Here is a 27,100-nt window from a genome sequence, read left to right as displayed (position 1 = left end):
GTATGCGGCTAAAAAGATGTTATTTGTCTCTCATAGTTCTTCACTATTATGATTCATCAATAGTCATATAAGTTAATCTCTGTGCCTTTTCTTTCAGGTTATGATGCAGCAGGAGACTTGTTGAAGCCCACGATGACGGTTCACAGTCAGGCTCCTATAATGCCACCTCATACAGGCAGTAAATTGCTGGCTAATGACCTCGACTCCTCTCTGGCCAACCTCGTAGGCAGTGAGTCTCTCAACACAGAATTATTGGTCTGTTTGTGTGGCTTTCTTTATTTACTTGGTCATAAGTCCCTGACCTTCAAATTGCATTTGTGCTACTCTACTCAACACAGTCAGCAGTCATATGGTGCTAGACCGCATGCACTGCTGGACAGATTAATTAAACCCAGCTTAAGGGAGATGAATAGGGCTGCGATGTCTTTCAGTTTTAAGCTGATGTGAGGCTATTATAACAGCCAGTCTCTCTCTTTCTTTTTCAGACCTGCAGTTTGGGGGAACACTGGGCAAAAAGTGAGGATTTATATTAATTATCTGTTTAGAGTCTGGTTGTATACTTCAGATTTTATAAACAATCAGTGCGCCTCATTCACTAACCGTGTATATGCACATTTTGTGCATGAAACCAATGTGAAACGCTTCACACCAATATCATGATAAATCAATAAGTTCTCATTTTAATCATTCTAACTTTATGATAACATTTAGAGCCATCTGAAACCACATCAAAAAAAATTTGTTTTAAGATATAAAAGGCCAGGGTTAGTTGTCACACCATTGAATTTTTCTCGGGGTAGATTTTATTTTTTAAAGTCAATTTCTGTATAGCCACATACCTTGAAGTCTTGGTTACAACCAAAGCATATGAACATTTCCACCATTATTTCACAGGAAAAATATATAGTTAATTGAATACGCCTTGACCTTTTGCCGGCAATATGCCCCAATAGCCAGCAATACAGCCCTTGTGACAGCTAGCCAAGATTTACACTATTATTAGAAATTGAATAACTGAATGAGCCTACAATAAGTATTACTTTAGAGTATTGTAGTATTACTTAACAAAATTATGTGCGTTATAGCTCAATCCGAGACAAATTTATGTGCGCACCTGCTGTGAATCCGGCAGAAGCTTTTTCTGTGCACATAAATACGCAACTTATTTATTCGTGAATGAGACCCATTGTCTAATTTCTTGGTACTCACTCCTGCTTTGTGTTTCTGTGTTTACATGAAGATCTGATATGCAGTGGACTCAACCTGGAGAGAAGAAGTTAACCGGTGGCACCAACTGGCAGTCAAAGACCATGAGCAGCACCACTGCCTGGAGCCCCAACCCCCTGCCACCTGCTGCCATGCCACCTGCCGCCATGCCCGTGCCACACATGGTAAGAACACGTTCAAACGCACTCATATATGGAAAAAGTCTCATTCAAACACTAAAATACATGTATCTAATCACCAATGCATTTTTTGATACGGCTCTCTGGAATACGTGATTCTGATTAGTCAATCGCAGCATTCTACGGTAAAACCTTGTTGTAGAATCTCCACTAAACCGTATAATTTACAGTTATCCCAGGCAAACGATTTCCTATTTCCTAACTAAAATCACTTTTGAATCCATTTTTTAAATTGGTTCGACACCATTCAATTTGCAAGAATAATGTACAGTCAGCTGGTCATCAACAGAAAAATAAACCCCTTCTGTCTGGAATTATTTTGTGATAGTGACCCAAGGATCAATTGAAATACACTTAAATAAACACACAATCACATACTCACACATGAATGTATCTCTCTACATCTCTACCTATTGTAAAGCACCATTCATCCCAAATATCCAATTTTTATAGACTAGTTTTCAATAGATCACAATTCTGTAAGAGTCCAAATAAAATGAGACTGAGCTCCCTGCTATTCTGCTTTGTTGTGTAGCTGTAGGAAATGAGTGTGAGTGTGTTTACTTCCTGTTCTCCAGCTGTGCTATTGATCCGCCTGGACAGGTGGGATTTTGGCATGTTTTAAGACAGGGAGAAGATGAGTTTTCACTGTTTACATGTGTTTATGGCCTCTCCTCTCTCTCACTCTGGGGGTTCATAGTATATTGACTTCTGAACTACAGGAACTGAGAGAGCAGATGTCTGTAAAAAAGTGAATTACTAACCTTTAATGTCTCACTTTCTGTCTCTCTCTCTCTCCACCTCTTCTTGTGGTCCTCATCTTTTCTTCTCATGTCTTACGTCTTCACATCTCCTCACTCTGTCTCCTCACTAACTTTCTGTCTGTTTCTGTCTTTCTCTCAATCCTCTTCCCGTGCCTAACCCAGCAGACTGGAATGTTCTATACTGGTTATGTAAGTACCTCCTATAACTGACAGTTTTTATATTAAAGGGATCGATTCTCTCTCGCACGCTATCTCTCTTATTTCTCTCTCTTTACCACTACTTCTCTTCCACACCTTATTTTCAGGCTGAACGATTAATCAGAATAAAATCTAAATCGTGATGTGATCCAGTGCGATTATTAAACCGCGAGAGCTGTGATGTAATTAAATAAATAGTCTGAACATGCTGTCTACTGTGCTTCGCTTTCGTGCGTAGCTGTTTTGTCTGCAGTTTGTACACTTACAGTTCACTTTTTTTTTTTTTTTTTATGTTTGTCATAATTAGATTAGATTAGATCGCAGTTAGATTTTTTTTTTTTTTTTTTTTATTAATTGTTCCGCCTTACCTTATTTCTTGATTTCTATCTCTACCTCTATAGTCCAGTGAGTTCAGTTCTCAGTGAATGTGTTTGCACAGCATGCACAACAGTACACTGATAAAGCTGAATAATCATTCTAAAAACCAGACCATGCAACAAAACCATGTTTTCACTAAATTTTAAATTATCAGGGTTTTGGTTGTGACATCCAAACATAAACAGACATTGACTTACATTGAGACACATTGAATAAGTCGCTAGAATGCCGGTAAAGTTGTTGACATGCAGAGCAAATTCGGGGTAATGGTTTTGCTTAAAAGGATTATGATATTTCCCTGATAAAAGAACACTGTTTAAGGTGTTTACAGTACCTTACGCATTGTCGGGATATTAAGTGTAGTCGGTGTAAGATTGTTCACAAAAACTATACTGTATGTATGATGCAAATTTTCATCCATCTCTAAGAAAGGTTTGGATACCTGAATGAAAGCAAAGCGCATGTGCTGAAATGCAAAATACAAGCTATTGCAGAAATGTAATTGCTTTCAAGAGATATGAATGTGTCCAGAAGGATGCGCTGTTTAATTTGTAAACATCTTGTGCTGAAACTTGGTGCTCAGGCACTTACTCTAACTTTCAACACCCTCTTTCCACTCACCCATGCCTGATAAAAGCAGAAAATGTCATATGTTAATTTCCCTGTGACATATGGATGTTTGTTCGGTTTCTCATGCCCTTTCTGTAGCATTTGATGTATTCCTCTTTTAAAACTTTGACTTGCAAACTAGACTCGTGCAAATGTGTTGTTTTTGGGGGGGGCTACAGTTTATGTCATTTGCCTACGATACATGCCACCCTGTAGAAATCAATGCTTGTCATGTTCATAATGAGGATCAAAGATCTGATTCTGAGGTTTAGGCTTTTCAGTGTGTGACATATTCAGATCAGCCTATGCTTTCTTACTGTGCGTTTTGGGGAAGGCAATTTCACAGCATAGTCAGACAGGCATATAGTAGGATGCCAGTGTTGCTGTGATGAGAGCAAAATCTCTGAAATGTTTTGTAGTAGGGGCATGTCGTATTTTTGAGTCTTATTTTTTGCACCAGAAGTGAAGATTTTCATGTGTTGAACAGACCAGGTCAGAAGTCATTGCAGTTGTTTTTAAGTAAACCTGACCTGTTATGAGTACATACGAGTATCTGTTATTTAACCATATGTGTAACTGAAGCAGACTTGATTAGGGAGGACAATAGTATTTAATTGGTACACAAGAGAACAGTAGTGTTTGAACAGTGAATGTGCTCATGTTTGAGCAATCAGTGCAGCATTGTGTGATCAGTCAGTCTATCAGTGTTTAATCAGTGGTATAATAAGAATTTTATTCCCAGCAGGCTCCTGCTCCCATGGCATTTCCCATAACACCTCAAGTGCCTGTGTATGGAATGGTGAGTATTATAATAAGATGGTTGACAATACAGAAGGAAAAGTCCCTTAGATCAATGCTGTACTCTTACTTTTTTAAGTGATAGCATTGCTAGAGAACTAAAAAATTAATTAGCACAAATTAAAATGGGTTGGCGCACACACAGTTTTTTTTTAATTATTATTATTTTTTACTATTTTTATTATTCACTCCTGCAATTTCTACTACTACTACAATTTTGATAATATTTTTAATGATTTGATGCTTTATATTGTGATATATTTTTATTACTGTAAATATTCATCACAAGATAGGCAACATTGTTCTGCAACACCATCGTAATTTCCTTGACTGGGCATTTGCCCCACTACAGAATATTTATTTAACTTATTTCTTGCTATGTAATAAAAAACAAACAAAAATATTAATACTTAGATTTTGTATCGTTTTATTAATATATTAATTATGGTTAAAGAATAGACAACTTAAAAAAAAAAAAAAACATATCCATCGACCACTAATCTTAACAGCTTATTAAAGGGAACTCATCCCACTATGGTGTTTCTCTGAATCTCAGAAACATGCTGATTCCAATGTTTGAGTCAAAAGCAGCACCTCTGTTTAAGATCGTCCTCTGGAATTCAAGCAACTGAATGCTCACAGACTTTGTACATATTTTTTGTTGCAATGTTCCTTGTAGGCAGAAATGACACACCTATCGCGAATGTATGAATGGGTTCAAATGTTTTGTTGTAAATCATGATTTTTTTTATCATAAATGTTATAAAAACTGTTGCACTGTAAAGCCCTGCCTTAGACTTGTGTTGAAGAAGAGAGCCGAACTATATCTAGGGACCACAATATCATAAAGACAAGGGCTGTTTCTCAATGTGCGTTCTCGTGGACTTGTTGGATGTCATCATTCACTGCCAAAGTTTAATTCCAATACTCAAGAACGGAAGTACCAAGAGTGCATTAAATTACCCAGATGTGTTCTCGAGCAGGCCGAATATAGAGGACGCAACAGATGGTAACTTGTGGGCAAGAACCCGATACTACGGTGGCAGACAATAAAAATTTATCATTGTGTTTTATCTCAAGAGTTTCCCACTGTAAGCTCACAAAAGTCTGACGGCTTTGTTGTTTTGTTGGGCATCATTTTAATAATGATTAAAATCATTATTAAAGTGTTAGACACAGACCCACTAACCCCTTTACACATGGAGGAAACGAGTGTTAACGGACATTCTGTTAACGTGTAAATAGTCCTACAAAACCTCACTGGTGTGATGATGATAATAATGCTGCCACTGGTATATGATAATGCCAGTAGTTCTCTCACTGGCTACAAATGTGCTGTGACTGTTAATTGTGCAAGAGGAAGATCGCAGCACATCTCAATGTTTGCAATAGATGTGTTCTACTTCCTCCTCTCCTTCCGATTTCGTTCTTTCAATGTAGCTTGTGAAGACTGGTCTTCATAAGAAGGCAAGTCTATTCTCTACGATCTTTGCATTGAGAAACACCCAAGGAGGTGGGCACTTTTGGCTTGGCCCATAAGCAATCAGCCAGAATACCTTAGCAACTGCATAGCCACTGCCCAGAACACCCTTTCAACACCCTAGTAACCACCCAAAAAAACTCTAACATTGTGGCATTGACTTGTCAGGAGAGCATTACTTAAATTTTATATTTAAAAATCTAGTTGAAATATTTACTTTTAAAGTGTTCCGAATATCTAAAAAGAAAGTAAATGGTAAATGTTTTGTTTGGGGGGGGGGTTTAGGTTCCTCCTCAGCTGGGACAGATGGGGGGCATCCCAGTAATGACCCAGCAGCCCATGTTGTACAACCAGCCTGTTCTCAGACCCACTAACCCATTCACCCCCATCCCAGGAGCCCAGGTAAACACGCAAACACATGTCTTTATCCCCATATCTTACACATTAACCTCACATGCATTTATTTTATACTGCAGTGCTCTAATATAATAAACGTTGATTTCAGTAGTCTTTCCTCAGTTCACCTCCGTGCATACGTGTCTGTGTGGGGTTCTTGAAAGTACCCTGCTGAAACATTTAAACTTCAGTGCATAGCTTTCAGTTTGAAGTGAAACTGCAGTAGTGTGCAGAGTGGATCAAATACAAACAAAAACACACACACAGCTCCCTGCCTGTTGCAAAAAAAATAATTCAGTAGTCTTACTGAGATGCCTGCTAACCATTGACTTTGCATCATTTACAGGTGATCTTTACCAATCCACTGATGTGATGCTGTTTTTTGAGATTTCTAACTGTCTGTGTGCAGATGCAGTTCATGTAGTACTTCAGCAGATCGCCAAACAAGACAGCTCAAAGGAACACAGAGCCAGTGAGAGGAGGATCCAACTACCACCAAATAAAAGGAGGGAGAGACAGAGTGCATATGAATAGGAATGTGTTTGTTTCAAGAATGCTTACCTCATTGTCTGAAATGGCTCACCCAACACACACATATACACGTACACCAAACGAGAGTGTTTCATTTTTCATCTCTGGAGGTTCATTTCTTTCCTCGGGTACTGTATCTTCTGACAGGTGATTTATAATTGGAATCGTGGCTTTTATTGCTGGTATTACCATTCATAAAGAACTCTCTTTTTCTTGACAATTAGTATGAATTAGATATGAAGCTCAGCACAGTGGACTTCATTTTATTATCACATTTTACTCTTTGTTTCTAAGATACCTGTGCTGTTTTAATGACAAAGATGGATATTTCACCATAGAAAATGCCCTTAACCTGCACAGGCCAAAACGGTATGTGTAGATTTTTAGATCATATATGTTTCATATGTTTAAATGGCTCATTTACGCAATGTCCAGCACAAGGAAAGAATTTGTTACACCTTATATAAGGTGCTCCGCATCCCCAAGCACTTTTCACATGCATTTTTGTGTTAAATAGAAATAAAACATTGAGCTGGTCTCTGATATCTAGAACATTAATAGTAAAACGTTATGTCTCGCTGTTACTGATGGCTTTTGTTGTAAATGGTCAATCAATCCTTTTGTGTTTATACTGGGTTGGGAGTTGCTGTTTCAGACATGGTGGTCTTGCACTCACACAAACACACACGCACACACACTTTACCGTAGCTTCAGACTGGATGTGTTACGAACATGAAGAGCCCCCTCTCACTCGTCTCTCACCTTGTTTTGTCACTCCCAGGACACTGATAAACATATCTGCTCCTGTTCTGCTGAGTGTTAACCAAACTTGTCATGTATTTACAACTACAATTCTCACTTTGAGGTCACTCCCACCTCTACCACCCAGAGAGACTGGGAGAGAGTAAAAGAAGCATTGGAGGAAGGTACAGGGCAGGGGTCGGCAACCTTTTTGCCAATTCTAATTTTCCTTGTTAATCACTGTGCTAAACACCCCCCATGTATATCATATATCTGGACTAAATGTATAACAATGTGTGTTTCAAAAGTCCAATTGTGAAAATGCTTCTGTTTTGCATTTTTCTAATTTTTTAAATTCTAATTCTATTTTCATTATAAATTATATTGTCAGCATAACAGTTTGAGTGAAACATTTAATTGAACACGACATAAATTCCAGAGTTTCTTAATTTGACATGTCCACCTTCAGCTTTATGACTTGCACTTGCATACACTTGGAGCTTACATGAATAAAACCTGATGATCATGTTATTCAGAATTAATTGAGAGTATTCCAACAATCATCTTGTGTGCTTCTGTGGAAGCAAGAAAACATTGTTTTCTTATTTACATCATGTGTTGCAAAAAGGAACAAATAGAACAAGAAAATACAGGCTGTCATTTGTTCTAAGCGAATCAAAGCAGACGCGTTTACTTTCACGACTCAACGAAAATAAAGCGCTGCGATGCCAGCGGCTTGTGAAGAGCAAATGGTTTGCACGTGCTGCGTTCTTCTGTTATTGACTAGGCCAGTTTAGTCTAATAGTGTTTAGTTTCCCATTCAGCTCATAACTAAAAAAACATGCTGCGGAATTTTGATGAAAGATTACAACAAGCAGTAGAATGCGAGGGACTTCATATAAATAAAATGCATACTTTTCTCTTTTGCTGTTTATCGGCACGCGTGCCCTTGGTTGCCGACCCCTGGTACAGGGCATCTGATCCCTATTGAATAAATGCTTTCTATTAGTTAGGGTTTTGTTTATTTGCTTTGTTTTGTTAATCATATTTTTTCTGTAAGCATGTTACTTTTAAAATTTATAGATTGGTATGAGAATCATGGGCTGTTTTATATTGCCAAAATATGTAGCCTGCATAAATGATTGAATTGTTGAAATGCCACAAGCTAGCCAGTGTACCAAGCCCCTGAAATCACAGTACTGCATTTAGTTTTCTATTTCTTTTTTTTTTTTCTCAGAGGAATGCACTTATCGGTGTTTGATAACATTTGATCCAAAATCAATAGTTTAAAATTAGTTTTGTGTAGCTCCTTAAAGGTTAACAGGGTGTCTTTATTTTGCTTCTGCAGCCAAAGCATTTTCTGTCCTCCTGAAATCCCTTTAACCCTTTATAAAGCAGGTGTGCACTCCAGCCTTCACATCATCTTCTAATTCCCAGTACTTCCATAAAATGTTCAGTGATATTGTTTAGGATCTATTCTGCATGGATTGAACAGAGGTGTGGCCACTGGATGTGTGGTGTTACATCAGGTTTATCTGGTGTCGTTAAAAAGTCTCTTTCTTTACTCCACCATTTCCCTCAGGAAAGAGCCGGCCAAGTAGAGAAGAGTGTGCAGTATGCCAAATGATAAAGCCCACTGTAGCGCCGTTGTCTGTTTCTCCATTTATAAAATGCACTATTCAATTCTTATCTCATCAATCATGTGCGAGAGCAGTCTTAAAGGAATGTTTCGGGTTCAATACAAGTTAAAGGTGCTGTAAGCAATTTATTTTATTATTATTATTATTTTTATTTTTTTATGGAATGGTATGTAGAAAATGTTCCTTATTCTTGAAGGATATCACTGAAATAAGTGTCCTGAGATATCTCACCGGTGTGTGTGACAGCACTAGACTGTTTAAACAGCAAACAAAAATGTGACTGCGGGCTGTGGACACATTCTTTGATCAGCCAATCAGAAAACTTTGACGTGCTTTCTGCCTGTCGATCATTTTGCGCGTTCCCATAGTATTGTAGTTGAAGCGGAACATTAAGGTTGAATTTCAGATTCATAACTGTTGTCAGCTGAGGATGCTGTTTTTGCTGCTGTTGTGTTTGACAACACTTAGAAGACGCACTGATCTACTGTTCAGTCTCAACACTGTCTTTGGAGGGTGGTGTTTTGGAAAGGGGTTGTTTAATTCAGTGGCTCAGTATTGTAGTTCCAAATAGCTAAAATAGCTTACAGCAACTTTTAGCTCAGTCAACAACATTCGTTGCATAGTGTTGATTTACCACAAAAATAATTTAAGCCCACCCCTTGTTTATTTGAAAAAAAAAATAAAATAAAACAATTGCGGTTGCAGGACGGAACTTACAATGGAAGTGAATGGGGCCAGTCTATAAACGATAAAATGCTTAAAGGCGTGCATTCATCGTGGCATTGTTTTGACAACCTTATGCAATGTCACATTTATTTCTGTCCAGAGTTGTTTTTTTGCCGAGATCTTGTATTGACGACAGGAGAGTAGAACCACTCAAAGTCTTTTCCAGCACATCCCAAAGACTTTCAATGGGTTTAAGGTCAGGACTCTGTGGCAGCTAATTCATATGTGAAAATGATTCCTCATGCTCCCTGAACCACTCTATCACAATTTGATCCCAATTTGTCTTGGCATTGTCATCCTGGAATATGCCCATGCCATCAGGGAAGAAAAAAATCTTTTGATGGATTCACCACTATCCATCCAGATTTTAATAATGCTTTGGACAGTTCTTAACACAGTTCCGGTGATTTCAGCAATCTTCTTAGTTGTTTTCTTTGCTTGATATAGGACAATAATTTGCCACTTCTGAAATACAGTAACATATATTTTCAACGACCACGGGATACATCTTCCGACATGGTTGTTTAAGAAATGAGAAGCTACAAACTGCATCAGTTAGGGTTTTAAGAATTGTTGCCAGCTGAAACATATTAATCACTGCAATAATGATACAATAATAGGCTCATTTAAATCCAAATGGCAACTATTTTGGCCAGGCAGTGTACATGTTAACATGATTTTACTGTGAAAATAAATCACTTGCACACCTTATCTGTGTAAAGTTGTATCAAATACCTGGATTACAAGGTTTTGTTGTCATTACATCAAAGTTGAATTTTAAATATTGGATAAAACTTTACATAGATAAGGTTAGCAACTTTATTAAAATAAAATGTTAGCGCGTATAATGTTTACTTGTGTCTACACTTTTGAGGCAAAGTTTATTTTATCATTTATAGACTGGCCCCATTAACTTCCATTGTAACTGTAATTTATTATTATTTTTAAACTAATGAGGGGTGTTTAAAATATTTTTTGTGGTAATTAACATTGTCACAAATGCTGTTGATTGAGCTTATATTGAACCCAGAAAATTCTTCAAAAATAATCTGATTCATCAAGATTAACAATTAACCAACCATGGTCAGCATTAACCAAAAAAAAAAAAAGATGTTTAAATGGGCAGAATGAGAGTGACAGAGTGACCTCCTGCCCTCACTTTATCAGAAACAGTGTTTATTTCTCTCTCTGTTGTTGATTAGTTATTGAGCGACCTTTAACAAGCTTTTACATTTATTCTACTTTGAGCGCCGTCAGTGGTCCAAGAGACTCGGATTGAATGAATTGTTTTTATGCAGGCTTAGTGTTGATGTACTCATTGGGTTTACAAGGTAAAAGGGCGCTGGAGAGAGGTGTTGGTTAATTAGGATCTATTCTATTATCCCATCACCGGAGGGCTCGCTTGTGTACATGAGCACGAGAGAGTGAAAGTCTGATTGTGTGCATCAGTGAGAGTGAAAGGGTGCTATCATGAGCCTGGGTTTCCATGGTAATCTTCCGTTTCAATTCTTTGTGGCACAGGTTGATGAGCACAGCTTTTTTTTGTTTCTTTTTGAAGCCATATTAAAACCTTCCCTTAGTGTAGACTGTCTCTTAAAATGTATTTTAAGCGTGGTTTCTTTGGCAACCACAGAGGTGTAGCAATTCTTGGATTACCTGTAGTCTTGTTGACTTGTTTCATTGGCAATGGGTCTTTTAACCAAAGGTTACTTAAGCCTTTTTTCTTGGTTTTACTGTGCTGTAAGGAATAAGCTGTCAACTGCTCCCTCTCGTGGTCTTTGTTTGCTTAACAATTGAAGTGACTTGAAGTGTGTCCCCTTTATGTAGACAGCTGTTGGGATCTGACCCAAGTCTTTGTTTGACTGGTGTTTATGGGGCAGTTGTGCACACAAAGCAAATTACTAACTTTATCAGACTGTTTTAGAGCAGTTAGCCATACTGAAGAAAAGCCAACAAACTTCTAGACTATTTAGCCTGACTTTAAACATCTAGGTTCTACCCATTTATTGGTCTGGAATTCTCCACTCTACATTGGCTTCTCAGAATGGGTGTATCAGCATGTACAGCCATCCTGGACCTCTAGTGGAGAAGGGATGTTTGGTGTAATAAGTTGGTGTTCAGGGTCCTTTTCATTTCCACGCTGACTCTGGGAGCCGTCTGGCTTCTCTGACAAGATGTGCATGCTTTTGTTGGCTATTTGTCAGCTCCGTCATGTGTTCCGTGGGTGTTGCTGCACATAAGTTCTTATTTTAATATTATTGTCCTTTTTTCTGTTCAAGCATTTTAATTTTGAAATATGTATTCAATACAAGCATATTCATCCCCAAAGGAGGAAGGCTGCATTTTTTTTTCATTCGTCACCAAATGCCAAAAAAGGATAACACAAACCTCTGTTTATGCTGATTTCCCCACTGTACAATTGTTTTATTTATTTATGCAGACCATAAGGATTCTATTCAGCATTGGTGAAAATGCATAAATCATGGGATTGTTTCATTTTGTCTTCATTTTTGTCTTGCTTTCATTGACATAAATAAAGTCATTTTTCATTCCTAAGTTGTTGGTTATGTGAATTTAGTTTTATTGTCTGCCATATGTGACATTTGATTCATCTCACCTGTTTGACGCCACAGTAAATCATAAGCAAGAAGGTCGTTGTTTTATATGGTAGTTCATTTTGGCTGTTTGGATGGCTTTTTGTTTATTTCTCTTGCCTCTTGAAATTGCACTTCATGCCTGCTCACGGCCCATTATGCAGGGTTTTTTTTATGAATGCACGTTTAAAATACCTGGTCAAATTTGTGCAGTGCTGTGTTGTATTTCCATGTCTTTCAATGTGAGTTGAATCTATTGCACGGGTTCACTGCAACAGGAATCTACCTGATTATTACTTTGTAGCATTTTTTGAGATGGTGGACTCAACCAGGAACAATCAGCCAATGTTTCTTTGTGTATCATCTGTTATTAGACCTTGTGAAATCAAAACAAACAGGAACTGTAGCTGGTTGTAATGTACGGAAAGAGACACTGTGCGAAAACACGTTGCACTTTGTGGGCCTTTTTCCCCACTTTGTAGCAAGTCGCACCAAGTCAAACTGTGATTTGGCTGTGCCTTCCATACATGATGAAATGGTCCTCATGGTCTCTAGAGACCTGTATGGTCACATAAATATAAAAATTTTAACACTTAGAAATGTTTTGGATAGACATGAAAGTGTTTCATGGACTATTTAAAAGAAAATATGTGGCCAGACTGATTTCAACCTGATTTCATTAGTTACCAAGTAACTAAATCCAATGTACAAATTATTTATCCCTCGGCTCTGCACACTTCTGAAGCACACTATGTGCGACGTGAAGTATATCCTTCACTCTATCTCTTATTTAAGCTTAGCCACGGAGCAAGCACATCCTGGATTTCCTTTCAAATATGTAATGTTGGGGAAAAGGTATCAGACATGATTGCTCGTGGCACTCATACATAATCTCTCTAAAGTCTTAATGGTGAAAACATTTAATCTGTAACTAAATCTGAAACAACAACCCCCATCATCTTTCATGTTAAACTGCCTTTGGTTTTCCCTGTGAGCTTCTTGAATCCTGCAGCACTGGTTGAAGTTAATGATCTTATGATGCCAGTCTCTCCTGAACTCTCTTTTGTAAGCTTGCAATGAGATGTTCAACCCAGGACCAAGAAATGTCATGGATTGAACTCCATTTTGTTTTGAGTGCTTTAATTTGTACCTGTTTTTCTTGCATGTTTTTGTATCTGACATGCCTGGGAAAGTTTAACAGTTCCATGTAATGTTCTATTAAATATGGTGCTGTTTTTGTAGTAGTTGTCGTAATGATGGACGGGTTCAGTGTATTTGTTATTTTTATGGTTCATCAGTGGTTGGTTGTGCTGATCTGGTATGTTAAATTCTTTCTTGCTTTTTTGCTTGAGTAATTTTTTTTTATTATTATTATTATTGTGTGTGTGTGTGTGTCTCAGTCTCTGTTATGTTGTATGTATCTATGAAGAAAATGTATGGTTGCAAGCCTCTAACCTGAGTGAATGCCTTGTGAATAAATGGATTTAACGCTTGCATTCACCAGTTTCTTAATAAAGGACATTTTTAACAGATTGTATCTGGACAGCTTATTCTGAACACCTATTAATATTCATCATAGAAGTCCAGACTTGTATCTGATTTAATTCCTTTAGGGTTCTCTACTGCAGCTTGTTTATTGACTGCATCAACATTCCTCACTTTTGTAGAGTGTGCCTCCTAAATTGTAGAGATATTATGCAGTCAAGTGTATAGCTCTGTAAAGATGTTGTGCATCTTTTTCTTACCCTAATCCCGGCCATAGCTATTACTGAACTAAGGCATCACACTATTGCTTTTAAGTATGTTTAGGGTTTTGAACTTTATTAAATTTACACTTCCTACACCAATTATGTTATACCTCAAATCATGTGGCTTGTTGAGGAGAGGTGTGCTCCCAGGGGTGTAATTGAGTAAAAATACTTAAGTTTTATTTTGGGGGATTTGTACTTAAGTTCAATTTAAACTGAATACTTGTACTTTTACTTAATTACATTTCCATAGAAAAAATAGTACTTTTTACTCCTAACAATTTTATTAAAAACTTAAAGTACTCATTTAAAGTATACATTTTTGCAGATCATTTTCTTTCATCTTACTGGACTGAAGACGCCTTTAAACTGTATCCGAAAAATGACAGATTGACAAACGGCAGAGTCGTACAGCAGCTGTGTGGAGTTCCGACCATCTGCAGAGGCAGAATTTAAGATTTGATTTGAGCTTCGGATACGTTAAAATATTTGTGCAACTACTGTATGTGACCGCCCGACTGAATGTGATGTATTCATTCAAAACTATGAGCACGAAATGAGAAACAATTACGGATTTTTTCCTAAACTTTATTCTAAATGCCTGCGACTTGTACAGATTGGACAGTTATGAAATGATCTTTTACATTGCACATATATAAAAACAAAAGGCTTTTGTAATTAAATGTGTACATGTCATTTATTTCTACACTTGCCTTCATATTTAAATCATATCTGTGAATTTCTACTCCCTATTTGCTGAATTGTTGTTGTTAGGCAACTATAAATTATAATAATAACTATAAAACCAGCAATGATAAATAAAGGAATCTGAGTAAATAATCATTGTGAATTTTATTGAATTCATCCATCTGTTCAACAGCAAGGTTTGTCAGAAAACAGTTCACAAAACCAACAATACTAACTTTCTTAAAAGCTTTGTAACAAAGTTCTTAGGATGGGGTGTAAGGTGGAAGCGGGAGACGGCGAGATTAAACTCAAACGGGTAATTTATTTTAACAACAACTCAAACAATTGGCTTTTCAGTGCAAACTCACTCTTAAAACCCATCTTCACTCTCACTGCAATGACAAACAGCTGTTAGAGACAATCATTGCCAGGTGATGATCCTTACTGTTCTCATCTCCTGATTTCGCTCTCCATTCACAAGCCAGTGCTCAACCACACCACCACATACCCCCATCACCATGAGAGCTTGATGTGGGTAATAATACAAGGACTTTATCTCCCTGTGTAAATTCCCGTAGCCGAGCTCCCCTGTTATAGAGCCGGGTCTGACATTCTTGAGCCTGTAGCAAATTATCCTGTGATAGTTTCCCCAATGTGTAGAGTTTTGCTCTCAGGTCAAGAACATATTGAATTTCATTTTTGCTGTTTGAAGGGCCCTCCTCCCAATTTTACCTCACAACATCTAAGACACCGCAAGGCTTATGTCCAAACAATTAAAATGGGGAGAACCCCGTGGAGGCTTGCGGGACCTCTTGAACTGCGAATAACGGGTTCAAGCCACTTATCCCAATTCCAAGCATCTTCGTGCAGGAACTTACGAATCCATGTTTATCAGGGTTTTATTAAACCGTTCGACCAAGCCATCCGTTTGTGGGTGGTACATGCTTGACCGAATCAATTTAATACCCAATAATTCGTACAGCTAACATAGTGTACGTGACATAAATGTAGTGCCTTGATCAGTGAGGATTTCTTTCGAAATCCCCACTTAGGAAATAATTCTGAAGAGTGCCTCCGCAACACTACATGCTGAGATGTTGCACAAAGGCAGTGCTTCCAGATATCGTGTTGCATATTCCACCAGAACCAACACAAAGCAATGCCCGCATGCTGTCTGCTCTAATGGCCCAATGAGGTCCATACCAATTCTTTCGAAGGGGAACTTGATCAAAGTGGGCGCAAAAACGCTCTTGGGGTGGCTGATGGATTCAACAGCTGACATTCATGGCATGCCGCACACCATCTGCAACATACCCACGAATGCCCGGCCAATAGAAATGGGCCATTAGACGCTTCAGTGTCTTTTCCTGTCCTAAGTGACCTTCCATTGGATTATAATGAGCCGTCTGGAATAACATTTCCCAACGGTTCTTCGATATCAATAACTGGGTTGTATCTTCCTTTGGCTGAGCGTCCTGCATCACTCGATACAACCGGCCATTTTTAATAGAAAAGTACGGATAGGCGAGTGCAATGTCTGGCTGAAGACGGTGACCATCAATCACTCCCACTTGGTCGGAGGCGTGCCTAAGGGTCTCATCTCACGTCTGCTCCAGAGGGAAATCCCGAGCGGGAAATCCTCTAAGCTGAGACTTCCCCCCTCCCTTACATCATCCTGACACAGAACTGACATAGATGGCCCCGGCTCTGCCTCCCCAGTCAGCACATCAAAAATCCCACACCAAGACACTCTGTTACAGGACCCATCCGCACAAATTTCCCTTAATAAGGTGAAAAATGCTGGCCAATTCATGCCCAAAATTAGTGGATGGGTGAGGCGCGAACTAACCGCATCTTTATACTATGCTTTTGTCCCCGAAACTGAATCGTCACAGTCACTACAGGATAATCGTGGATATCCCCATGCACACACCTTACCTTCACCTTGTGACTAGCACCCAAAGCCTCGTCTTGAACCAGGCATTGATGGATGGAGGTTTGGCTGCAACCTGAATCCATCAAGGCCTGGTATGTACCCCCCTTAATATTCACAGGTATGCGGTATGTCCCAGCTGGGGATCGGGGGTGATCGGGGGTGGCCTGCGGTGCATCAGGGACCTGAACAACTATCCCCACCTCCATCTTCAGGCATTGGTCCCGTAAATGCCCAGGCTCCACCAACCTGGGAGTGAGAGCAGAGAGGGGCCGGGGAAACCAGAGGGTAGTGCAGTCCCCATAGCCAGTACGGGAGGGGTTGGGAGGAAATATAGTGAGGGGAGACAGGAGAGGTAGAAGGAAAAAAAGGATATTGGGGTTCGCTGGCTCCCGAATATGCTGCCATATTGCATATTGCACTGGACCCACTCCGCCATCCCTCTCAGAAGCCGAGCAATAAACTGCTCCAGTGCCACCAGGTCGATCACAGCCCCGATGTTGTGTTGCTCAGCCAGCAACCACCGCTGGCAGGAGTACCGGAGCTGTTGGGTGAAGGCGAACGGCCGGCCGTGCCTGCCCAGGGTCAATGAGCGGAAGCGTTGGTGCTGGTGTCTGGCCGCCACATTGCAGAATGGCTTTCTTCAGATTGGCATACACCAGGAAGTTCTCTACTGGCAACTGCTGCGCTGCAAGTTGGGCATCCCTGGACAACAGCGGTAACAAGTGGACCATCCACTGGCTGCTTGGCCAACTGTATGCCCCTGCCGTCCATTCAAAAAGCCCCAAGAAAGCCTCAGGATCATCCTGGGGCCCCATCTTGACCAGGGAAACACGGGGCGGGGCGGCCGCGGGGTCCGGGCTCGCAGCGGCTGCCACCTCCTGGAGTAGCAAGCTCCGGAGCACCTGCCGATCCTCCACTTCAGCCTGGAGGAGCGCGATGAATTGCTGCTCCTGCTCCGTGCGCAGCTCGAGGAGGACTTGATGCTGCAACTGGTGGATGCTGGCGAGGGTCTTGAACATTTCCTCCAAAGATGAGGCCTCCATGGCGGCGTTCTTCCTCTTTCAACTTCACTTTTCAGCGCAAACTCAGCACATGCTCTCTTGGTGTGTGTCTGTGTGGGTAGCCCTCTCTCCTCACTGGCATCCGGCTCACTCTTAAAACCCGTCTCCACTTTCACTGTAATGACAAACAGCTGTTAGGGACAGTTCATTGCCAGGTGATGATCCTTACCATTCTCATCTCCTGATTTCGCTCTCCATTCACAAGCTGGCCCTCAACCACTCCCCAGCATCACAAGCTTATTTTGATTTTTTTTTTTTTTTTTTTATCTTTCTCTATATCTGAAAGTGCTGGGTGCTCTGACATCGCAATTCATGAGTGCCTTCTCCAATCCAACAAATACTGCGTGACTGTGGCAACATTTTTGCTAAATAAAATTATGTGGTTCATTACACGTCTCAGGGCAGTTCCGAAGTGAAATGTCAACTGTGTGGCGCTAGAAGCGAATGAAATGTTCTCCCGAACAGATATTAAGGTTAATGTTCTATCGAGATTTAAACCAACAAAACCTACCTCCCTACCCTAAACCTTAAACCTAAACCTAACTGGTAGTGTCATAAAAAGCAAATATGAGATGAAGAACACAATTTCTGAAGTAATCATGTCATTTTGTGATACTTCTATGACACTTCCAACTCACGTGTCAACTCGTATCATCTTCAGGACTCGTACCCCTGTCCTTTGCAATGCATATGCAACACTGTATCAGTTGAGTTACCATGCAATTTGATTACACTCTAACAAGCTTGTAAATGTAGTTGGTTATGTAATGCAAAAGTTAAAATGAGTCATGCACTAGAGTAAAAGTGTTTATGTCATAAGATAGCATTGTGAGAGGAACAGAGCAAAAAGTGGTAATGTAATCTTCCATTTTACTCGTGATTTGAGTGAAAGGGGATAACATTCATTGTTGTTTTAGCACCTCTAGTGTTCATTTCACCAGGAAATTGCTATGTTACTTACAACAGGCCACATAAAACCCATTTTGCAAAAATGTTGTTATTGTAAAATGATTTTATGACCAGGTTGCGAATGCCATTGGGGGAGAAATGTGACTTAAACCAATCAAACTGAACAACATTGATGTCATTCTAGCGTGGAGTAAAGTTACTATTTACTTTTTTAATACTTAAGTACCATTTAATAAGAATACTTTTTACTTTCAAGCATGTTTTTGGCAAGCTACTTGGACTTTTAATCGAGTAAAATTTTCACTCAGTATCCATACTTTCACTTAAGTATAATTTTTGAGTACTTTTTACACCCCTGTGTGCTCCTATACTGCCAGTAAGCAATCACCCAGAACATCCTATAGCGACCATATACAGTACACTGAAATCTTTTACTTTAAAAAAAAAACAAACAAACACAAAACGCAGAAAATGCTATTAAATTTAACAGAGCATATTTTCAAGTAAAGACTACACACAATTCTTGGTGGCTTTCATTAGAAATTTTCAAGTGCAGTTTACTTTGCAATATTAGTAAATTTTACTTTTACATTATACACAAACAATGCAACACTGAATTAAGCTTTTAAAAGTGTACTAGCATTTCAATGCTTTTTAAACATTCTTAGTCATATAATACATGACACACACCAGAGGCCTTCCACAGGGTAGCTTAATGCATGCAGTCTACACTGATGAGGCAAAATGTTATGACCACCTGCCTAATATGCTGTTGGTCCTCTGCGTGCCGCCAAAACAGTGCCAACCCACAAGTCATGAACTCTACAAGACCCCTGAAGGTGTCCTATGGTATCTGGCACCAAGATGTTAGCAGCAGATCCTTAAAGTCCTGTAAGTTGTGAGGTGGAGCCGCCCTGGATCGGACTTGTTGGTCCAGCACATCCCACGGATGCTCAATCGGATTGAGATCTGGGGAATTTGAAGGCCAGGGCAACACCTTGAACTCTTCATCATGTTCCACACAACAATGTGTGCAGTGTGGCAGGGCGCATTATCCTGCTGAAAGAGGCTACTGCCATCAGGGAATACCATTGCCATGAAAGGGTGTACCTGGACTTCAACGATGTTTAGGTAGATGGAATATGTTAAATTGACATCCACATGAATGGTCGAACCCAGGGTTTCCAAGCAGAACATTGCCAAGAGCATCACACTCCCTCCACCGGCTTGTTATCTTCCCACAGTGCATCCTGGTGCCATCACTTCCCCAGGTAAATGGCGCACACATACATGGCATGTGATGTAAAAGAAAACGGGACTCATCGGATCAGGCAACGTTGTTCCACTGCCCCAAGGTCCAGTTCCGATGCTCGCGTGCCCATTGTAGGCTCTTCAGATGGTGGACAGGGGCCATCATTGGCATTCTGACCAGTCTGCGGCTACTCAGCCCCATACACGAGGGTGCAATGCACTGTGTGTTGTGATGCATTCCTCCCATAACCATCATTAAAATTTTCTGTGACTTGTGCCACAGTAGACCTTCTGTTGGATCAGACCAAACGGGATATCCTTCGTTGCCCTCATGCATCGATGAGCCTTGGGTGCCCAACACCCTGTCGCCGGTTTGTGGTTTGTCCCTCCTCGGACCATTGTCAGCAGGAACTCACCACTGCTGACTGGCAGCACCCCACAAGCCTTGCCATTTCAGAGATGCTCTGACCCAGTCATCTGGCCATAATGTTTTGGCCCTTGTCAAAGTCGCTCAGGTCTTTACTCCTGCCCATTTCTCCTGCATTCAACACATTGACTATGCAAACTGATTGTTCACTTACCATCTAATCTACCGAGACCTTGACATGTGGCCTTGTTAGGAGATGATAAATGTTATTTGCTTCACCTGTGAGTGGTCATAATGTTTTGGCTCATCAGTGTATCTCAGTAACAATAAGATTTGGACTTAAAAGTCCAATTGTGCAAATGTGTATTTTCTCTAGCAGTCTTTTTGTGTGTTGGTCTCAAACAACTTGTTCAAAACCCTCTTAAATTAGAAAATTGTGTGCATTCTTCCCTGCAACGTAAATGTTCACTATCATATTTTTGTTATAGCTCTTGGGTAAAAAAGCGAACAGAATCAAATCACACTGGCTTGCATCACGGCAAGAGTCAACTATCATGAAGGCAGATATTTACCAAAAGGTTTAAATGTGTTTTTAGGACAAAATAATTTTTCATGAAAGTTAGGTCGTCAAATTTTTATCAGGGCAGGTTGTCACATGTGTTTTAATGTCATACATTTACACAATTTATTAATTAGTACAATATTTGTTAGACATAAAAATGATTTGTATCTTTCAGTTGTTTAATGAATCGTTTTGTGCTTCATAATTGTTTCTTTTATTTAAATAAAAGGTTTTAATAGGCTGTTTAAAGTCTATTTGAATCTTATTAAAAGCAGTGTTAATCTCATCAATGAAATCACTGACGAAAACGTTCTTTGACGAAGCTTTTTTTATTTCGTCAACGAAAACAAATACGAGATGAAAAAGACGCATCATGACGATAATTAAACATTTTACTTAAAGCGTACTGTTGACGAAAATATGACGAGAATAAAATAATAGTGCAAGATATAAATAGAAGAAAAATCTACAGAATCATCTGTTTATAGAAGAAGATATTAGATTATGAATTCATCTAATCCAATAATCCAGTATGTTAGGGATTTTCCTGCTTGAGCTGCATGAGTTAAACGTGCTGTACACCAGCAAAATGAACCACTAAAACGGGTTAATTACCGCACTCAAATGCATCCTACATAGCCTATAGGCTAAATGAGATCAGGGTCGTAGCTGGTGGTAATGATTCAAGGGGCCCACAGGTCCAGGAGGCCCCTACAACAAATTCTAGGCTGTATATTTTAATAGGAAAGGGGCCCAGAGCAATATAAAGTCAGGGGTTCCAGAAGACCTAGCTATGGCCCTGCATGAGATTAAACACTATATCCACAACATATATACTGGCGGCCAAAAGTTTGGAATAATGTACAGATTTTGCTGTTTTGGAAGGAAAATGGTACTTTCACCATAGTGGCATTCAACTGATCACAAAGTATAGTCAGGACATTACTTATGTAAAAAACTGCACCATCACTGAAAAAAGTAATTTTTGATCAAATCTAGACTAGCCCCATTTCCAGCAGCCATCACTCCAACACCTTATCCTTGAGTAATCATGCTAAATTGCTAATTTGGCACTAGAAAATCACTTGCCATTATATCAAACACTACTGAAAGCTATTTGGTTCGTTAAATGAAGCTTAACATTGTCTTTGTTTTTGAGTTGCCACAGTATGCAATAGACTGGCATGTCTTAAGGTCAATATTAGGTCAAAAATGGCAAAAAAGAAACAGCTTTCTCTAGAAACTCATCAGTCAATCATTGTTTTGAGGAATGAAGGCTATAGAATGCTTGAAATTACCAAAAAAACTGAAGATTTCATACAAATGTGTACACTACAGTCTTCAAAGACAAAGAACAACTGGCTCTAACAAGGACAGAAAGAGATGTGGAAGGTCAGATGTGCAACTAAACAAGAGGATAAGTACATCAGAGTCTCGCATGTCAGCTGACAGCTTCATTGAATTCTACCCGCTAAACACCAGTTTCATGTACAACAGTAAAGAGAAGACTAGGGGTGCAGGCCTTAAGGGAAGAATTGCAAAGAAATAGCTGCTTTTGAAACAGAAAAACAAAAAGAAAAGGTTAGAGTGGGCAAAGAAACACAGACATTGGACAACAGATAATTGAAAAAGAGTGTTATGGATCTTAACCCCATTGAGCTTTTGTGGGATCAGCTAGACTGTAAGGTGCGTGAGAAGTACAAGACAGCCACATCTATGGCATGTGCTACAGGAAGCTTGAGGTGAAATGTCACCTGAGTCTCTTTTTTTTTTTTTTTAACGTGTCAAGAATAAACTGCGCGAGTTTGTGAATGAATTTCGTTATCTTAAATTTAAGATGCATTTTTGCCGATCGTTTTGAAACAGGACAGGGCAGTTGTAGCGACTGTTTAGGGGAATAAGCGTATGATCGGAATGCATGAACATGTAGGCTACAATAGGGACAGAGATATGGGCAGCATGCATGCACACTAGAAGCTCAATTACAGGTACTGCACTAAAAAAAAAAGAATTCTGCTCTAAACATCATTTTTGGGAATATTAAGAGAAACTGTGCGCCGGTTTTTAATGGTTTTCTTTCTCGTCTTTTACTTTTTTGCGCTTTATTATCATTCAGTAAAACAGACGTAATGATGTGTGTCCTCATGAAATCAAAGACTCTCTCCTCGAAATCCAAACACAAGTGGTCAAAAGAGATGACCAGGTGTAACAGTAATGTCTCACTTGTATATTTGTGATGGGATCACACTTAATACTAGGTGTACTGTACACATGGTCTCTATCAGGGACGAATGGTCATGTAGTTGATACACTATAGTCAGTAGCCAAGGATGGCTTAGACACAGGCCCACCCAGAATATTAGAGATTATTCTTTGACTTCAAATATATATTTATAAAATAGTTTAAAAAATGCATTAATTCTGATTTCTGAAAGTGTGAAAGAACTACCTGAATGCGCTTCTGTTGTTAAGAAAAATTTTGTAAAAAAATAAATAAATGGGGTGAAAAATTGGCCCATCCATTTTTATTGGGGCCCAGCCAAAAGTAATGTCCTGACTATGCCCTTGATTATAGTCCTGAAGTGTTCACACCAGCATGATGAAAAACTGGAGTGTAAGTCACAGGATGCTGACTGCAAGTCCTGTAGTGTACACTTGGCTTTAGAAACAAGCTTCATAAAGCTTTGAAACCTTAACAAATAATTTTGTTCGATACAGCGTTTCCCAAATCAATTGACCTGTTTCAGTGACGTCACTTTTTCCCTTTAGCTGCCATCTTTGTGACCATCAGCTGGAAGAAACAATGGCGGTGATTCGAAAAACACCTGTAAAACTGTATCAAGGAAAACTTCAAAAAACACTTTTGATCCATGCCAAGTCGCAGGAAAGGTGTATTCATGTCTGAGGTCTGCTCAAATCTGGCCAAATTTGACTTTTGCGGACATTTAAATATATTTTATCCACGATTCATCTGTCGGCGAGTTCACACGCCTACCTTAAACACCACCATAAGCATCTCTCATTCAGAAGTTACAAATGTCTTTGTATTGTTCTCAAAATATTACAAAACGTCTATGATGATCCCATCTGTATGAATGTAAGTGTTACTTTTAACTCATGAAGAACACACAGAAAGCAACCGAGGCATTTTAGTGCACAAGACTAAAATGTTTACAAAGTGGTGTGAATAAAGTATGTGCTTCATGATCTTATGATGTGTTGTTTATTGACTAACATTAGTATATACACATTAAATATATACTATACATTCACATTATAGTGCTTTTTTGTTCATTACAACGTGTTACAGTTATCACATATCTTTATACAGTCCGGGTGTTATGAATTACATCATCCTCAGTGCATTTCCAGTTTAATTGTATCAGAATCGATGATGTTTTAAATATATTTGACACGTTAACAGATACCTGACATGTCTGAATAAATTAGGAAAGACCCACAAGTGTTTCATCTGTGCTCTCCTCCTTCATCGCTGCTTGTCTCTGGCTAAATGAAGCAGTGTCACTTAAAAGATAAAACTTTATTGAAAGAAAAATTACATTTTGGCCCAGGTAATTAAATCGCAGTATCACCTTCTCATGATTTATAACTAGAACACAATTTTTGCCTCATCCGCAGCGCAGCACAATGACGGTAAATGGAAGTTTAGTCACCAACATTGCGGCATGAAGCAGATCAATAGATGTTCTTGATTCAAAGTTACAAAATGCTATAAGTAAGCTCTTATCATGTAGAACAGTATCAAAACTAACCCAAAGGAACACTAATATCACCCATGGCAACTAAAAACAAAACAAAAAAAACTTGTCATTACATAAAATGTCATAATTAACATTAAATGGAGCTTACAACATAACTATCCCCCCCAACTTTTAAATGTTAATTAATAACACCCCCAAACAGTCCCCAAAACCTGCACACATGTATCTAATTAATTATGCAGTGACAACAGCCAATAGCAAGTCCTCAAGCATAAACAACAACAGACCTTAAAGCATATTCCTGGTAAGGACTATAACTCGATGTAGTTTTAGCATCTGATATTCATTCAAATAGGTAAACGTGCCATTTTGCTCTTTGCACCAAGAAAATTGAATAATGCAGATGTCTGATCTGTCCATCTAACCACTGATCTACAAACGCCCTGAATTAAAAAAGCCAGAAATGAATGAAAGTGGATAAGGGGGTGTTGGCTGTCACTGCCATTCTGTGTTGTTGTAGACGCGTGTTGAACCACAAGGAGATGTTCAGTTATACACGAGTCCAGATGTTTATGTAAGTAGTTATAACTTGCATGATATGACTTATATGATAGTCGTAGAATGACCATATACTGTTTGCACAATGTTATCAAGTAAAGTAACGGTGTTTTAAAGCCTATGTGGGTTTCGTGTTATTCTTCTTTCAAGAGGGAAATTTGACTTCATTCACAGTTAGACAAGACTGATATCGAAGATCAGTCATAAAGTCAGCAGAATTAGACAAAGTAGAATAATGAACATAATTGCTTTGTATCCTATTATTGGGGATGAGGAAATAACTTAAATCCTTAACTCTTCAAGTAACACAATGTCAAATGCAATATGCTGCTTTAAAAAGGTATAAAATACAGGGCATGTTTTGTTTGTGTAACGTTGTTAAAAACTAAGAATAAAACGACTGTCAAATGATTTAATACACACATAAAAAGAGGAACGCATACACAAGAACACGCAGTTGAACCAATACAGTTTTCCAGTAGTATCCGACAGCGAAGACAGCGGTCTCATCAAAGGTAAGTGTGAACTGTGAATATGCTTTATAGCCAGGTGTCTCTCTGTGTCAGTGCGGAAGCAGATTTGAATCTCTTTAGTTAGATTACTTCAGCATTCTATGTATGTTGATAAATAACTAGTCAGTCACCGTGATTCTGACAATCTTGGAAGCTGGTCTGGTATAAACTGGCCATGTTATTATTATGATGATTATTTTTACTGAAGAGACCACTCTAAAGCCGCGCTCCCAATTTAAAGACAGCAGTGTCGAGGTATCATTACGTTACACATTGGGTGCGTTTCTTGTTTCTTCCCACTGCCAGAGATGTAGTTAAGTTCAGTCACAATACTTACACACTGATGTTGTTTTATTATATACCAGGGTACAAATAGGTTAAACCAGTATTTAACCTACAGCAACTGTAAATCATCTACTGTAGCCTTCCATAACTTAATTTGGTAATTTAATTCTTTCTTATTAATTTGCACATAGCAACATATATTTATTAATTTGTGCATTTGATATATGTTTGTTTAAAGAAATGATGTTCTTTCTTTTTTGTACTTCTGAAGTAGATAAATGTGCTGATAAACTACAGTTGATAGTTATGCAGTTTTAAATAATGCACACTCTCTCACACACAAACATTTTGTTATGCACTTTTGAATAAATAGACATGTTTATTTGCACAATTGTTGTTGGGTTTGTTTGGATAGATGTACTTGTAGGGGGTCCCCATTTTGAAAATCTGCTTAAGGCTCCCAAAATGCAAGGGCCGGCCCTAATTGGCTTAAAGAGATGTGTAGATTTTGTTGTAGAGGTTGTGATAGCGAGGACAAGTTCCCCTGTCACCCCACAATGTTCGCATGAATTCTTCTCCACTGGTTTAGTGGCAAGTTCCATTGTGACAACTTGCCCCATCTAGTGTAACAATATGTCCCACTTTTGGGGCAGGTTGTCACAAAAGGTCAACTTGTTTTCAATGAACTGTATATTTTTTTTCTCCTGTAAAAAACGTTGAAAATGTTTAGTAGCTTTTTTTGTAGACAAGACTTCAATGTACAATGCATGTGGTGGTAACACTTTACAATAAGGTTCCATTTGTATCATGAACTAGAATGAACAATATATATATATATATATATATATATATATATATATATATATATATATATATATATATATATATATATATATAGATTTTATTTTATTTTTTACAGCTTTTATAGACCTTATTCACAGCAGCGCCATCTTTGATTTTTGACAGGAATGACAACAAGGCTGTGAGGGATAGACGTACAGCCTCTTCAATGGGTTGTACTGCAGTTTAAAGCAGGGGCGGACTGGCAACAAAAAGCGGCCCCAATTTGATACACCAAATTCGAACTGACACAACATGTTTCTCGATCAACGAATCATTAATAATAAAACAAATAAAAAACGAACACAATCTGTTCATTTGTATTGTTTGTGTTAAGCTAATATGTAAAACGATTAAACGAATTTTTTCTAAAGGTTTTCCTCCCCATGTTTGTGTGTACA

General features: G+C 38.8%; 1 protein-coding gene across 7 annotated transcripts in view; it reads left to right on the top strand.

Moving 5' to 3' along the window:
* The window catches only part of LOC127453925 (phosphatidylinositol-binding clathrin assembly protein-like), a 73,329-nt gene extending 59,538 nt beyond the window's left edge, over positions 1-13,791 (top strand). For 4 of the 7 annotated variants that reach the window (XM_051720734.1, XM_051720762.1, XM_051720781.1 and 1 more), the window contains 6 exons: positions 98-229; positions 486-516; positions 1,241-1,391; positions 4,098-4,154; positions 5,919-6,035; positions 6,376-13,791. In XM_051720734.1, the coding sequence (XP_051576694.1) occupies positions 98-229; positions 486-516; positions 1,241-1,391; positions 4,098-4,154; positions 5,919-6,035; positions 6,376-6,402 (515 nt within the window). In that variant the 3' untranslated portion in view covers positions 6,403-13,791. The remainder of the gene's footprint in view (positions 1-97; positions 230-485; positions 517-1,240; positions 1,392-4,097; positions 4,155-5,918; positions 6,036-6,375) is intronic. The other 3 variants (XM_051720744.1, XM_051720753.1, XM_051720771.1) reach the window with 3 other exon arrangements.
* Positions 13,792-27,100: the final 13,309 nt, after the last annotated feature.

The sequence above is a fragment of the Myxocyprinus asiaticus genome, chromosome 2, assembly GCF_019703515.2.
Source record: "Myxocyprinus asiaticus isolate MX2 ecotype Aquarium Trade chromosome 2, UBuf_Myxa_2, whole genome shotgun sequence".
NCBI classification, from domain to species: domain Eukaryota; kingdom Metazoa; phylum Chordata; class Actinopteri; order Cypriniformes; family Catostomidae; genus Myxocyprinus; species Myxocyprinus asiaticus.
The sequence above is the reverse complement of the archived record's forward strand: the minus strand, read 5'-3'. Positions and strand labels throughout refer to the sequence as shown.